The sequence below is a fragment of the Achroia grisella genome, unplaced genomic scaffold (assembly GCF_030625045.1).
Source record: "Achroia grisella isolate CSIRO2021 unplaced genomic scaffold, CSIRO_AGI_Agris_v1 utg1668, whole genome shotgun sequence".
Classification (NCBI taxonomy): domain Eukaryota; kingdom Metazoa; phylum Arthropoda; class Insecta; order Lepidoptera; family Pyralidae; genus Achroia; species Achroia grisella.
Genome location: NW_026712668.1, coordinates 365,404 through 383,212, shown reverse-complemented (window position 1 = coordinate 383,212; position 17,809 = coordinate 365,404). Strand labels below are relative to the sequence as shown.

General features: G+C 32.2%; 1 protein-coding gene across 1 annotated transcript in view; it reads left to right on the top strand.

Annotated features, from left to right (window-relative positions):
- The first annotated feature begins 1,285 nt into the window (after window positions 1-1,285).
- Window positions 1,286-17,809, top strand: part of LOC131841399 (collagen alpha-1(XXIII) chain-like) — a 361,871-nt gene continuing 345,347 nt past the window's right edge. The window contains exon 1 of the mRNA XM_059189714.1: window positions 1,286-2,135. Coding sequence (XP_059045697.1) covers window positions 1,751-2,135 — 385 coding nt within the window. The 5' untranslated portion in view covers window positions 1,286-1,750. The remainder of the gene's footprint in view (window positions 2,136-17,809) is intronic.

The following is a 17,809-nucleotide window of genomic DNA, read 5'->3' as shown; positions in this document are numbered from 1 at the left end:
TTAACACCATCCAATACCAAAAACTGACAGCACCCAAAACGAAATCAAAAACATAAACATCGTCCCACATTGGAGCCGAGCTCCAAATATGATCATTTACATTCATTGCACACTAAATCACACAGTTTAGTATCGACCGTGTCTCATCAGGCGGGACCCGGCTCCGGATAACTGGATTGCTGTACACCCCTCGGTTTCCACGCGAGCTGCGCTCAATTTGGTCTCTTGCCTGCAGCTTTTTGCACGCATCCCTTAATACCTTCCATAGCTATCAATAAATACGACTCATGCCGCATTCTCGAGGTCCAAATTGCCAGCGGACAATTTAAACCTGACTGCCTGTTTTTATGATTGTTAATTGCTTTATACTGTTTTTTTTTAAATCGTAGGCGTTTGAAAACGTACGTTATCGTGTAAAGGTTTGCCAAAATTGTTGAATCAGATTTAATAAAACTTTAGAGACAAGCATAATATGATCGGAGAGTTGTAATAAATATATAATATTAAAACTTTGAGCTTTGTCTGATTTATTTATAAGAAAACTAAGAAAGCTGTCCCGGCAAACGTTGTTTTGCCTTAAAATAAAAACAAAATTTAGGGGTGGACTAGCCCTAACATGAAAAATAGATGTTGGCCGATTCCTACTCAATACGCTCACAAAATTTCATGAGAATCGGTCAAGCCGTTTCGGAGGAGTATGGGAACGAAAACTGTGACACGAGAATTTTATATATAATATAATACTATTGTCTTATTAAACTTTTATTAAACCGCAGCAGAAACTGGCTGGGCAGTGACAGAATGTATTTTAATTAAAAATGTAATAAAAATAATGTTTTCTTAGTATATTTAGTAAATTATGAGAAGCATTATTAAAGTAAACCTTGTTTAAAATGAAATTATCAAAATCGTCGCCAACATTAAGTATAAAAATGTATAGATACAAAGGCAAGTAAAATTGTTTCAATACGGTACACATTCATTATTGACTTAAATTATTTGAAGTATTTCGAATTTTTATTCATTAGGTATACCTACATTTACTTTTTACATTTTATTTCTGTTTATTGCGATATTTAAAGTAAATTCATAAGCAAAAAGATTAATTCGTAACATCAAAGTGTCCATCAGACTTAATACTATTTGAGTTTAATTTCCTACATACATTTTCGTAGCACTACCCATTAAGAGAAAACTGCCAGCGGGCAATAAGAATCTAATATACGGTCGGAGTGTCTCTAAACAAGTACTCCCAAATGTTGAAGGGAGCTATATCAAAGTTGCCGTCGTGTATAGCGCACGCTCGTCTCGTAGCGGCTGCATGGAGTTGATCCCAACAACGCGGCAAGGCACGCAAGACTCAGTGACTCAGTCAGTGGCGCGCCGCCTATCGAGAACATTGCATGTCCTGCCCGATCGCGCGGGATCGCAACGAATTCAAACACGATCGCACGAACGAACAACTCGAGATTGCCCGAAAAACCGAATAAGATCCTATTTAAGTTAAACCTTTTGATTTGTTACGATTTTGTGTTTCCTATGTGTATTTTGTTTGTGTTTCATTATATTCAGATTTTTTGATATTCGATCTGAGTTGTCGCTTCGAAAGCTACGTTTTTTTTTTGTGGTCGCAATGCATTTTTCGATATGTTCCGGTCCAGTTTAAGGATAATATAGATGGGGACGTTAGAGATGAGTTCTTTTAAATTCCCTCCAAAATCTTCTTCATGAGAACACAAATTTGGAAAATATGATTTTAAAAATGGGAGGGAAGCTGCCTCCGGGCCCGAAGCCCGAGAAGGAGACAAAGAAAGAGGAGAAAAAGGAAGTCAAGAAGAAATGGGAAAGATGCGAAGACAAATGTCCCGGAGATCCCTGGGCGTACTGCATAGTGTTGTGGTGTGCGTGCGCGATGAGCCTCATCTCGAGCGGCTACAGTTTGTACAAGCAGCAAGGACTTCAGGACAGACTGTCTCTTTTGGAAGAACAGCACTTGGCATTGAGAAGCGCTGTTCTCGAGCCTCAGCAGCCTCTTGTGGAGAGACTTCGCAGGGAGGTGCTATCTCGGCCACCGCCGAGTTACTGGAGACCGAAACGGAGTATCAGGGATTATGGGGACTGCGTATGCCCATCAGGTAAGTCAACATTTGATCAACTTTCTATTTGTGTACAGTGTATTATAAAATTATAAAGTTTTATGATTTTGTAATAATTTGATCTATTTGAAATTAATTAAAATTTATTTGTCAAAACTTTGCTAGATAATATGACAAATATCATACGTGGTCAAAGTTATAATGAATTAGTTAGGAGATACTAATAAATGTTTTAACTACTATTTAACTTGGAATATAATTGAAAATAATATCTGTAAAACAAAACTAACAGATCCAATTATGGAGTAAACTGCCGACTTTAATATTTACCTTATCAGCCACAGTCAATATTAAACGGATGATCTGCCGTCTATATTTACTCAGAGATGAGAACCGTTTCCGTTTCATTCAACTAAACCTCTGCTTTATCATTTTGCTGGGTATTGTTTTCGTTTACAGGCTCAATTTATAAATTATTCATTGGCCATTGCTATTATTTACCTCTCACTATAATTTATTATTTATATGCAGGCTGGTGTTAATAAATTTCTAACAAATTCAATACCTTTAATATAAGTTTTTTTAAAGATAAAATCATAGACTTAACAGAAGGTACAGACAAAATTATACGAACTAAAGTAAATACAGAACACGCAACGAAATCATTACGATACGTATGTATATTGACCACATAAATTTTACCAATTTTCTGTCTATAATTTATAGTTCTTATGATACAACAAATTCAAATTCAATAATCATTTATTCATGTAGAACATGTTAGCCGCTTTTGAACGAATCTATTCTATTTTTTTTCCTACCGTCATCCACAAGAATCTTCATTTAGTCGTTTAAAAGTGCTTTATAAAATTCTCTATTACCCTACTATATAATTTGGAAACAGTATTTCCTTCAATAAAACCTTCTCAACACAAAAAGCGTCTCCATTTTAGATATTTCTCTATTGATGGTCCTAGATGATTTCTTGAGTAAATAATGAACGAAATTGCCTTCGCCAATTGCAATTCCCCGATGAAATAACATGTGCCGTAAATTATTCTATTCATACCGCACGTTACGCGAATAAATTTTCTACATAAAAGCTCGACGACAGCAATACCTATTGATTCAGCGATATATCATTTCCATTCACACTTATTCGTTTTTATCGAACCTGCGTGAGATGTCATCGAAAGCCGTATCAGTAGCTATATTATGAAGAAAATATTTGATAAAAAAAGCAACAATAATCCTAATTAATAAGATAATAAGAACTTAATTACGAGTATGTATATTTGAGCTATTAGTATAACTATACCGTTGCGTGTCAATATATGTGTATATATGTACTCAAATATTCGATATGTACGCAAAAATAATCACTCAATTCCAAGTAATACCCATATTCATAATATTAATACTAGATTTAAAGACAAACCTGCTGTTAATATATCTTTTATGGGAATAAAAATTAAATGTTTTAAATTAAGGTTATACTAGAATTACCTTTAAATAAATTCAAAATATTTATTAAATCATATTCATTGAGCAAAGCCATATATACATTAAACGATTACTTGTATGACAAACTTGCATGGTAATAGTAGTTCATGCACGGGATTTTAATTTAATGTTAAACCTAGACACCTACATATGTACCCAATGTAAATAAACTGGCTTAAAAAAAAATATTTTCGAGTTTCGTGCCAGTTCTTCTCAATTGAGTCTGTATATTGATTTGGAGGGTAGAGAAAAAATATTAATACAAAAAATTGACGTAAACATAAACGACTAAATACATGAATAATTAATTTCTATAAGGTATATTTAGAATATTTACATAATTTAATTGTACAACTAAAAACCTAAAATTTAAAAGCTTAAAAAATATAATATAATAACTAAAATATATTATTAAAAGGACTAGGTCCCTTTAGGCAACGTTCCGAAGATACTGTCAGCGTTCCCTCTTTGAATAGCTAGACTAATTCTTTGTCCAAGGTAGCTGCCAGCTCTTCGATCTTCTGTGATGTCGACTAACCTTTTCGTTATTTCTTTGAAAAGTCTTATAGCGCTAGGACCCCACGGACCAAGGGTCTCGACACCGAATGGGACAAAATCATATTATAATTAATTGTTCATTAGATTTTATATGTTTCAGAAATAATAGGAGTAAATCAATTAAATTTCCCTAAACTGAATTTGTAGTTAACGATAATGATGTGGATAAAATTAACTTTATTATACTACATGTTTTATCTGCATATTATACCTAATTAGAAATTATAATAGAAATGAAATGCTCGAACGAACTTCAACTAACAACCGCCGAGACTAAATCAAAGCGGTCCCAAAGGCAATTCTACTCAAAAAAGCTATTAAATTTCGAGCTTCACGGCCGTTCCAAGTTAATCCACAGTTGAAAGCTGTCAACTAACCCCACGGTTATCTGGCGGGTTCTACTGATCGAAAAAATGATAAACAACCGATGGTGCGAATGTGTACTGAGGGTGACACTTTTATTTAAGGGATGGAATGAGACGTGGATAAGAACGATATAGCTGCCTCTCAACGCACGGTTTGTGGTGGATTTAAATCATTTCCGTAACAAAGTTCAGTACTTATGTAGAATTAAAACTAGACGCAATTTTTTTTTCTACCGACAAGTTTGTTGGATGAAATCGTAAACGAATTAGTATTTGGTTACGTAAAGATAGTTAATAATTAGTCTTTAATATTACTAATATTATATTATATACGCGAAAGTTTATGACTATGGATAGATGTTTGTTAATCTTTCACGCAAAAACTACTAAACGGATTATGATGAAACTTAACAGTAATGTAGCTTATAGACCAGAATAACACATAGGCTATAATTGAAAAAGATATTTTGTAAATTGGATATATAATGATCATGGGCAAGTAACCCGCGTAACTTTGTCTGAATTACGCATTGAGACGAAGTAATGTTATAAAATAACAAAATGATTATCAACATCAGCACATGGAACTAATGAGTTTAAAATAATGTTACCAACTTCACCTTTATTCATTAAATATTGTCTTAATATATTATCTTAATATATTACTATCTTTTGTCCGCGGCTTCGCTCGCGTTAATTTATCCCCTTAGGGATGGAATTTATCAAAATCCTTTCTTAGGAGATGCCTACGTCATATTAGCTTTATGCATGCAAAGTCTCAGCCCGATCGGTTTAAAATTGACAAAGTTTTATACAAACTTTCATCCCCTATTTTAACCCTTTGGGGGTAGAATTAATCAAAATCCTACGCCTTCTTCTTCTTAGCGGATGCCTACGTCATAACATCTACCTGCATGCCAAATTTCAGCCCGATCCGTCCACTGGTTTGGGCTGTGCGTTGATAGATCACTATGTCAGTCACCTTTGAGTTATATATATTTAAGATAAATCTGTTCTGCTCTGCCCTCTCTGCTCGTGTACTACCTGCGGCATTCCTCTAACTAGTCGTTACTGTCGCCGTTCGTGCACTGTTCGCGGGAGGGGGTCCTGTTAACATCTTCCACTCGGGTAATGTTTCATTAGACTAAAGAAATAAGGACAAAGAAACTAAAACACAGCATGATTACATTCAATATCATGTTCTACCATGTATTTAGCATTTATCTAACATATATATGTTTTTATTTTATTTCAATTCACTTAATAAGTAAATAGTTTGTTGGCAAAATTGGTTTTCTTAATTCTTACCTATATACATCTATACACATAAATAGACGTTTTTACAGAAATTTAGCAGTAATCTATGTACAGTTTATTTTTTAAACTTTATGTGTTGGTACATTGAATTGGACATTTTACCTGAATTTTCTATGTTTTATTTGTAAAAAATTGTAAAAATTATTAATTCTTGGATTGTTAAGAAGCTCGCAAAATTTTATATTTCATCAAATGAGCCCCTTTTGCCCAGAATACCTTCCTCTTTAATCACTCTATCTATTAAAAAAACCGCTTCAAAATCCGTTGCGTCGTTTTAAAGAAGCATACATAGGGACGGACAGACAGCGACAGCGACTTTGTTTTATACGATGTTATAATAATTATTTTGGCATTTTCTAATTCGGAATACCGTGTGATTCATACAAACGGATCAATTTAAATAAAAGCCTGTAATAAAAATAGCGAAGCCCGTATATCATGCAATTAATAGCTTTTAGAAAAAGCTGTGTGTCGAATAGAAATAATGTGGGAACTCTCCAATCTATAGTAAACATTGATGCTCGTATTTGAAGGTGATAAATGCGGCGCGTGCACATGACGTACGCTGGTCACCCTCTGTTTATTCGGATTATACCAAAGTACCACGTACAATTGTGTGTAATTTATAGTCTGCATCAAATTTAAGCTTTATTTCCAACGACAGAAGGGTCACAATCTGAGTGATTGGCAGCCCATTCATGAGTGGACGGTTAGCACCGAGTGTAGATGTTTTTCAATAGTTAAGTCTCATTATATTGTAGTCCGCGCCTATTTCCACGGATTTGCGGATATGTTTATTGGGTGTGTTCATTGATTTGTTAACGTTGATTGTTCCCAATAGACCATTATGTGTACCATGTGGCAATAAGCATATTTAAATATATTTGATGTTTAATTTTGTGAGATTATTACTTCGTACGCGTGGAATTTAACTTCATTTTTCTAAAACAAAAGTAGCCTAAGTTACTCCTTATTACATCAGCTACCTGCCAAAAAAAGTTCCGTCAAAATCGGTCCAGCCATTTCAGAGATTAGCAGGAACAAACAGACAGACAGACAGATAAAAACTGTAAAAATTGTTATTTTGGTGTATGTAGGTACCGTATTTATGTTCATATGCATGTAGTAAACAAACGGTTTTTTCAATATTACAAACAGACACTCCAGTTTTATTTATATGTATAGATTAAGGAAATATCAAATGCGTTAATGTAAATACATGCAATGTTTTTTGACAATCAAATTTAATATTACAATGATTATTTCGAGGACTATTTAATATTTTGATATATTATAATGTTATTTTGTTAACACCTAGGTAAGCAACACCTATTTAGATATTGATTATTACTTAGATGTATGACATTGTGATTATTACCCCTTGGTAACATCTGTTAAAATGTTTGACCAACTCCCAACTTCTACAAGAACTTTTAATAAGTACCTATTCATAAAATATTTAAATGATTTACTATTTAAAAAACTATTTAAAAAAATATTCTGATATATTTTATATTTAATTAATGTATATTATAATAGTATAATAAATATATGAATAATTCAAATGATATATTTTTAGTTATATAATAATATAATATAATTTTTTTTTTAATATGATTTATTTCCTACTATAATAGTAGTATTTTTTATAGTAAAATACTTAATTTATTATTTTATGTATGAATAATATTAAATTATATGTTATAGTTAGTTATAATAAATTATAATAATAATAATAATAATCCAAGGGTTATAATAATAATAATAATAATGTTATGTTTGCGTGCCCTAACAGGGTCATAATGATCTAAAACCAATTATGAATATCTTTCAACGTAATGTTATGGAAAACAATAAATATTGACTATTACGATAAAATAGTATAAGAAGAGAATCTGTTCAATCTGCAAGTAACAAATATATCATCATCTCCTCGCCCCGGCTGTACATATATTATATACATATAAACCTTCCTCTTGAATCACTCAATCTATTAAAAAACCTCTTCAAATGCCGCTGCGTAATTTAAAATATTTAAGCTTATATAGGGACGGACAGACAGCGACTTTGTTTTATACTATATAATGATTAAAACCTATTACATTATAATTACAATACCTGGCCGATTATTCTAGTACCCCATTACGTTTAAAAACAATCTGATACGAATCAATAAAGCTATTCGTTTTATATGTTAAAATTGACTGAGATAGATGTTTAATTTCACTAATATTAATAAAAAAAAATTCAAAATATCTTTATTCATGTAGATAGACCTAAATGAATAAAGGTATTTTGAATTTTGATTTTTTACAGACTCTTATGATATCTCAAATCTACCGTTATTTCGGAATGATTTCGAGACGAGAAGAACTGATAAGAAACCCATCTCGTATATTTTTTTTAATGTTGTACATATTTATAATAATACTATTTTATTTAAATTCAAATATGGGATATGTATAGTTCTAAGAATAAAAAAACAGTAGTTTTATCCCACTGCAGGGCACGGGTCGAGACCCGTGCCCTGCAGTGGCCGAGGCAGGTGCAGGGCCGAGGCCCATAAAAGATTCGAGTTTTTAATCGCCACAAATTGTAGGTACAACTTTTATAATGAGCTAACTTTAACGCGTACGAACAATGATTACCTAAAAACACTTAATATGCTAATTACATTATTATTTCCACTATACAAGATATTATAGACCCATCTAAATTATAGATTTACATTGTACACCGTAATAATATAATAGCGAAGCACGAGAAAAAATATTAAAAGCTATAACTCAGGTTTTGTTGCACGTAAGTGTTGTTGATCATATTAATCATTATTAAGACCATTGATCATATATTTGGACCACACAGAAGTGGGCCGTAATCCTTTAAATTGATAGTTGAAGTATATAGCTTTATATTTAAATAAGAAAGAAATATAAAGCTGGGTACTGACTAGAAATATAAATGTTTTCGTTCGAAGAGAATGTTTTTTTCATCATCCTGTTTCGCAACATGTTTTATTTTTTGACTAATTGTACCCGCGACTTTTTCTAAAATAAAAGTAGCCTAAGTCACTCCTTATTACATCAGCTACCTGCCAATAAAAGTCCCGTCAAAATCGGTCCAACCTTTTCAGAGATTTGTCGGAACAAACACACAGACAGACAGAGAGAGAGAAAAAATTTTTAAAAAATATTATTTTGGTGTATGTACCGTATTTATATTCATATGCATGTTGTAAAAAACGATTATTTCTATATTACAAACAGACATTCCAATTTTATTTATATGTATAGATATCAAAAGTCGCTGACCTGTGCAATTTCGTCTGTATTACATTGAGATAATTTAATTAGATTAGATTAATATTAGATAGCTTAACTAGATTTTTCGTTGTTAAGTCCGCTGCTATTGGTCGTGATGTTTTATAGTACAGATAAATGAGCTATAGAATACGAAAAGACTTTTCAAAATCGATTCAGTAGAACCAGTGGGTATCCCCCTACAATCAGACAAACTTTATCTCTTTATAATATTTGTAAAAAAACAATATAATTATAACAAAATTATTAAGTTTTTAACAAAACCGTCACTAGTCTATTGTTTTTATATAACTTTATAAATTGTGTATGTATATAATTACATGTTAAAATTATAATTATATATGTTATTGAATATATTATTTGTAATTGTATATAATTGTTAAATATATTATATGTAATAAGTAATTAAAATTATATATGATTAATTAAAATATGTAAAATAGATGGTAAATTGACTTCGAATAGTGCATTTAAAAATGTTCATAAAAAAGAGTTAAGTATATTTTCATTCCGTCCGTCCGTCCGTCCGTCCGTCCGTATATTTATTATAGTTCAGATGAGAACGGAAAATTAGTAACTACAGGACCAACTAAGTGTAGTTACATTAAACGGAAACTTAATAACTACAGAAGACCAGCGAAGCGTAGTTAAATTAACAGAACATAATACATTATATACGCTTAAAATAATAATTTGTCTTTATCAATGGTCATTCACAATAACGGAAACATCCAACAACTTCAATTTAAATATTAGACAGTTGTGACTTCCTATCAAATTAAATTCAAATTCAATATATCTTTATTCATGTAGGTCTATTACAGACTCTTATGAACTATCAAATCTCTGACGGTAGATTTGATAGTTCATAACCAACGGAAGGCATTGGATGCGAGCAGCGCAGGACCGATCGTCGTGGAGATCTTTGGGGGAGGCCTATGTCCAGCAGTGGACGTCTTCCGGGCTGCGATGATGATGATGAACCAACGGAATGATTTCGAGATGAGTAGAACTGACAGGAAACTCAGCTCGTATTCTTTTCAAATTAATATTATACATGTTTACAATAATACAGATTCATTTTTAAATTCAAACTTGGGAGAATAGAGTGTCCACCAGCATATGCTATTGCAAAAGCAAATAGTCTAATGTGTTTGCAACCCAAATATCCCAGTCACAAGCAGCACCCGTTCACGAGTATGACGGATGAGCCATCATTGCACTCAACCATATTTGAGGGAGCACATCGACCCGGCCCGCCGAAAATGTTAAATATCTTAATTATAAAGCTGTATAGTAAATTTATAATATTATTAAGAAATAACTTATTAATTTCGGAACAATATTTGTGCTACGTTGTATCATAATTTTGTAATACAGTAATATTCTCAAGAAAACTTGGCATCTAAATTGAAACTGTATTTCCCTCGCTCGATCCCCTCCTAATACATCTTATTATTGTTGTTACAATCGGCTTGTCTGTTCAACTGAAACTTTGTCTATAGTAATTAGTGGAATAATAACAAGGTAATAGAAATATAATAGTTATTTTGATGAAGTTAATGTTTTTGGTTAATAAATACTGAGTAAGGAGATACTAGTTAGCAATTGTGAAGTATGATTTTTAATTTGTTAAACTTAGTTGAGTAAATGATGATTTATATAGTGTTTTATTAAACTAAAATTATATTTTTAAATTAGTCATACGTATATATCTAAATATATATAACTCAAAGGTGACTGACATAGTGATCTATCAACGCACAGCCCAAACTACTGGACGGATCGAGATAAAATTTGGCATGCAGGTAGATGTTATGACGTAGGCATCCGCTAAAAAAGGATTTTGATTAATTCTACCCCCAAAGGGATAAAATAGGGGATGAAAGTTTGTATGAATTATCAATTTTAAACCGATTAGGCTGAAACTTTGCATGCATAAAGCTACTATGACGTAGGCATCCCCTAAGAAAGGATTTTGATAAATTCCACCCCCAAGGCGGAAAATTAACGCGAGCGAAGCCGCGGGCAAAAGTTAGTTATTTATATACGTATGAATAATTTAGAAACTGGTATGGGCTTGTTATGCAGAGGAACGAGGACCATGTCTTAAGGAAAGTGTATAATATGAACGTGGATGGATGGAAAGGGAGAAGACGCCCTAAAAATGATAGATGGATTGTGTGAAAGATGATAGGAATAAAAGAAGAGTATGCTCAGATATGACGGCCGATAGAGAGCAGTGGAAGAGAATGACATACTGCGCCGACCACAAATAATGGGATAAAGGCAAGGCAATGATGAGTCATAGGTATACATTATTTGCAGGATTATTCCAAAATACTATAGAATATGTATTTATATTAATGTGTATTATGTAATTAATTAATAAATGCATGTAGTAAATGTTGAGAAAACTCTTTTGATATTAATATATTTAAAAGTTTTTTCTATTCTGTAATCAAAAATATAGAAACAAAATTATATTGTGTCACCTTCACTATCTACCATCTTAACATTAAAGTACATTTTTCAGTCATAAATAGTTTTATTATATATTTTTACAACAGTAAAAAGTGATTTCAATATTACAAACAGACACTACAATTTTATATACATGTATAGATTAGTATAAATAAATGTACAGTATAACTGAAATACAAGTATTTATATAAAAATGCATTATACATTTACTTGAACAAAGTTGCATTTCGCGCTAAACTTTTACAGTAACTCTAGAATCTTCGTGTAATAATATCTGCTTAATAAAATTCCGTGCAAATCTGTAACCGCGGGGCAAAGGGCCAGTCGTATCCTACACAAGTATTTGCAAAGCAAAATTAATGTTTACCAAAGCTTATTTCGGTTATCTGATGCAGCATGCGAAGGTCGAAACTAATAGGAAGTTCAAACAATCAGCGTGTTCAATCAAAACTATGCGAAAACAGTTGTGAGAAGCCTTTGAAAATTTAGTAACGAAAACCTCTAACTTCCCACTGAAAGGGCCCGGCCATCGTAACTTCTTTACTTCGACGGAATTCATAATCAAGTTTGGTGAAACTCAGCTGCCAACTATCGATACTCTACTTAGCTCGTTGAGTATTCAGGAATATTAGTGCATTCAAAATTTCCTTATTTTGGTATTCACAGATATATAAAATAGAAATAGAAATAATCTTTATTCAAATAAACTCATTACAAGCACTTTTGAATAGTCATATTTTGATTCTACCACTCATTCGGAATGCAGATTCATCACAAGAAGAATGAGCAAGAAACTTGTGTGTTGCTCTTTTGAATAGATGTTTTTTATATAATAATTACAGTATAACAAGTAAGAGGCATGCGATAATCAATATAGAAATCGCTAAGCACGCATTATTAGTGTAATCAGATAATATTGTCAGTGCTATGGATTTTAAGTTTGTCTATAAAAACATTATTATCGTTAACATAAGTATATATAATTTTTTTAAAATGAAATAGTATGGGTAATTCCAAAATATGTTTATTTTTTCTTGGCTGCAATTTGGTACGTGATATAAATTAGGTAGCATTTGAAACGAAGAATCGAATGGATTCGATTTATTTCTGCATTAATTATGGTCACCTTGTCGAAATTATGGAGAAAGAATAAAAAATATTATAATAATATGTATATTTAAAATATATATATTATACTTATATATCATATATTGTAGTTGTACAATTAAGTTATGTAAATGATATAATTAGTTAATAATTAAATATTTAATTCTAATGGGCTCATTGACGTGCCATTAAATAATTTTGACTTTCTGATTATTTGGAAAATAATAATAATAAATACTATCAAAACTCTATGAAATAAAGTAAACATAAATTATATATGTACAATGTACATACATTTTGTTTAGTTAATTATATATTATAGTATTAATATCACAAATTTTCGCCATTAATAGCTTTTGCCCTACAATGCTTTCTAGTTCTACCCCAACGTTAGCTGGTAGAGAATGCCATATGGCATTAAGCTCGCCTCTTGTACACTCTTTAAAGTGCATTTAAGAATAAAAAAAATATACCTAATATCATAGGATAACTCATACAGCGCCATCTAGTCCCAAGCTAAGCAGAGCTTGTGTTATGGGTACCAAACAACTGATATAAATTTTTATTTGTAAATACATACCTAAGATGAACCACCGACACCAATACAATCTTTAATACTAATGAATACAAATGTTGGAATCGCGCGAGGAATTGAACCTGCGACCATCGGAAATAAGGCGGTGTGCTAGCGTTAATTTATCCCCTTAGGGGTGGAATTTAACAAAATCCTTTCTTAGGGGATGCCTACGTCATAACATCTACCTGCAGGCCAAATTTCAGCTCGATCCATCCAGTGGTTTGGGCTGTGCGTTGATAGATCACTATCTCAGTAACCATTTGAGTTATATATATATATATATAGATGTCTGGATGGTAGCAAAAAACATAACTTGCAGAAGAGGTCAAAAGGTCCTTTTTTGAATAATTTTATTCTATTGCACTATCATATCTGTCTTCATGCAAAACATTAATGTATTCAGGCATTTTAGTTAGGAGACATACAGTGACTGGTGGATGTGGTCCAGCGGATCAGTTCCCACGGCTGTCCACTGGAGTGGTCCACGGTACAACTGCGGTAAATGATCACTGTTTGTCAATTCTACAGTTTACAAACAACCATCGTTCGAGAATGTTCTCGTATGATTGAATCCCATTAGTGTGTTTGTAGATTGAACGGGCATGTCGTATGCTTGGGTAGACTTTATTGAAATGTCCTCAATTATGTACGAGGAAAACAGCTTGAAATTATATGATTAACACACGATTTGGTGGGAATAGAAATCTTATAATAAGCTCTTACAAAAGGTAACAGATAACTAAGGAACGTTCTGATTGGAGCGCACACCCATCCATTTCAATCTCTCGAGATACTATACTTTAATAAACGAATCGATCGAGGCAACGTGCATTTTGTTCACTCAACCAATTTTGTAATTAACTAGTTACTCGTGTACATGTATTATATATAATAATATAATATAATATAATAATCTCAGGACAATTTACACAGCGCCATCTAGACCCAAGTTAAGCTAGCTAAAGCTTGTGTTATGTGTACTAGATTACTGATACAAATACATAGATTAGTTTCGATTAGATCGGTAGTTTGTATTCACACATTTAAACTTAAATTGTAGAGTAAGAATAAAATGATTTAAAAGATCAACACACAATTTTCTTGCTCGTTCTTCTTGTGATGAGACAGCTTTTCGAATGAGCGGTAGATTGTAAAAAATGTGATGACTATTCACTTCAATGTAAGTTTATTTGAATAAATTATTTTCTATTCTATTCTATAGATATTTTTTTCGTAAATACGTACATAATATACATAGAAAACATCCAGACCGATACAAACAATCATACTTTACAATATAAATGTTTGTGCCGTGCGAGTATTCGAACCCGCGACCATCGGACGTAAAGTGATGTGCTAGACCGCTAGACCACCGAGGTCGTCGAGCCTATATATATAAACCTTCCTCTTGAATCACTCTATGTATCAAAAAAATAAGTTAAAAAAGTAGTTTTAAAGATTTAAGCATATATAGGGACGGATAGACAGCGACTTTGTTTTATACTATGTAATGATATTGAAATTATCTAGTAATATTATTTTCCATTCGTCTCGTATTTTCTTAATGTCTCGGGCTATAAACTTTAATTAATTATGACGGAGTACTCAGTTTTCATGTCAGATGTGTACCATTATTTAATTTACATCGCCCATAACCTGTCACACGGGAAAACTCCCTTGATCATGGCTCCGCGCTCGGAATAGACCCTTTCGGCTATTCTGCCATAATTTATCGTCTCGTTTAAAAGCACACGAAAGTGGAAGAGTCTGTCTAATAGAATGTTTGTTCGTTTGATGAGTGTCACTTGATTTACATGCAAATAAGAACTCCTAAGGAATTATCTTGTTTATATTAAATTATGAAGCTAAGCATAATTGATTGCAAGCATCTTAACATAGTACAAAACAAAGTGGTTGAGGCTGTCTGTTCACTTATATCTTTTAAATTACGCAATCGTGACAGGGAAAGACACTCTACACTTACATTTTTCGACTAAAAATTAATTATAATATTAATACTAGATTTAAAGACAAACTTGCTATCCCCAGGTATCGTTTGAAAAAGTCAATAGGTCTTTTATGGGAATAGCTATGAAAATTTACCAAAGGATATACTGGAATAACTCTTAAATAAATTAAAAACAAATATTAAATCATATTTACTGAGCAAACTCTATTACTCACTAAACGATTACTTGAATGACGAGCGTGCATGGTAATAGTTGTTCATTTAATGTTAGACATAGACACCTATATAAATACACATTGTAAATAAACTGGCTTTAAAAAAAAAGTAATTCAATTGAGTTTCTTGCCAGTTCTGCTCAATTGGATCTATATACCGAACTGGATGGTAGGGAAAAAATTACAATTATAATGTAAAAAATTGGACGTTCATAAGCGGCTAAAATGTCCTACATGAATAAATGATTTTTGATTTTGAATTTACGTCTTTATAATAATGGTAAGAAATACAAAATAAATAAAATAAAAATCGATATAATAAATAAAAAAATTATGATATAAATAAAATTTAACAGAGTAATTTTATTTATTTGGTATATCGTGCCAAAGAATAACTTCCTTTATATACGTAAAAAAGGTCAATTTTTTATCTATTATTTACATTTTTTGTTCGGCATACCTCTCAAGAAGCACTATTAATATCTCTCACACGCATCCATACCCACACTTATTTGAGACGATTCGGATATAATTCGAATCCACTTGAAATCTTTTCTTAGAAACAGCAATCGTGGTGTGATGACGGAGCAATACTGCTGGCGACAGCAGAAACTTGTCACAGTGGTGTCGCGTGTTGATACAGAGTTCAGCGCCTTGTTGACAGCACGCGTGCGGCTCCGTTGACAGAACAAATGAGTGGCATTAATTACCAGGCCGCACGGATCGAACCCGGGACCAATCCCGGTGGAATCCATGTTTGTTCTAAGTTATGCCCGCTACGGATCTTGCGGTTGGATGCCCCGAGTGACGTGCTGTAGCGTTTTCACTCATTTAAAATTATTTGTGTTATTTTTTTATTATAATTAAATATTCTGTATTGCATTTAAATACATTTTTAAGATATATTAATTAGAACTAATGTTAACAAAGGAGGACTTATCTCTAAAAGAGATCTCTTCCAGTCAACCCAATACAGCGGGACATAGGATGTCTTGATTGGGGTAAATGTCAGAAATAATTAAAACTAAACAACTTTATAGTTGTAATTGTACTTACATAAGCACATGTAGAAGTTGGACTTATGTAATTTTATTTAACTTGTATAGTTGTACATAATAATATACAAGTCGATACGAATTTCTTAGCATTCTGTGAATTCACCGAGCCGGAGCTAGCTCCATCGTGTGGTAAAGAGGGTAACTTTAGTTAGTTAAAAATCTTAAATTGATTACGTCAGTTAAAAAAATATATATTGACTTAAATTATAACCAAGTTTGTGATGAATTATAAACAACAGCATAAAGAATTTTTTACAACATTTTAAAAGGAAAATGATATCCCACTAAATATTAACTACGACGTATTATAGAAGTAGAAATAGAAATAATATTTAATTAAATAAACTCATTACAAGCACTTTTGAATAGTCATATTTTGATTCTACCACTCATTCGGAACGCAGATTCATCACAAGAAGAATGAGCAAGAAACTTGTGTGTCGCTCTTTTGAGTAGTGATATAAAGTTGTTTAGTCAGCTTAATCAATGAGGCCGTTCATTTAGCTTTGTAATTGCATTTTTTTTATCTACCTCTGTAACTCTTACAATATACATACACTTTATATTGTTCCATACTATATGTTAGTTAGACTGCCTAATTCGTGTTAAAGATTATTTACTATTATTTTGACAAAATTTAAAAACAACCAATATGCGATTTAACATTTATTGATTGGAGAAACATAATAATGTCCCAGTCGAAACATTTTTTACGTACCGCTGTAAATCTTATAACATGTTCATGTACTTTATATTATTCCATACCACATATAGACTGTCTAATTCATATTAAAAATTATTTACTATTATTTTGACAAAATTAAAAATTAACCAATATAGTATTAAAAACTTGACAATGTCCCACTTTCCGCTGTCGCTTGTGACTTGGAGAACAGGCACCGAATCTCACATCGCCACTAATGGCTGCGTGGTGCTTAGCTAATTGATTTCTCTAAACTCTCCGACAAATGAAAATCGTTCAACCACCGAATAGTTTCACTTACAAACATGGATCAGAGAACATGGCGTGTGTGACCGACTCTATCACATATATTGTGCACATATACACACAGACAAATGTAAAAATGTATTATATCTATCACTAGCTACTCGCCTCAGCTTTGCACGGGTGTACACGTATTATATATACCTTCCTCTTGAATCACGCTATCTATTAAGAAAAACCGCTTCAAAATCCGTTACGTAGTTTTAAAGATTTAAGCATACATGACGGACGGAC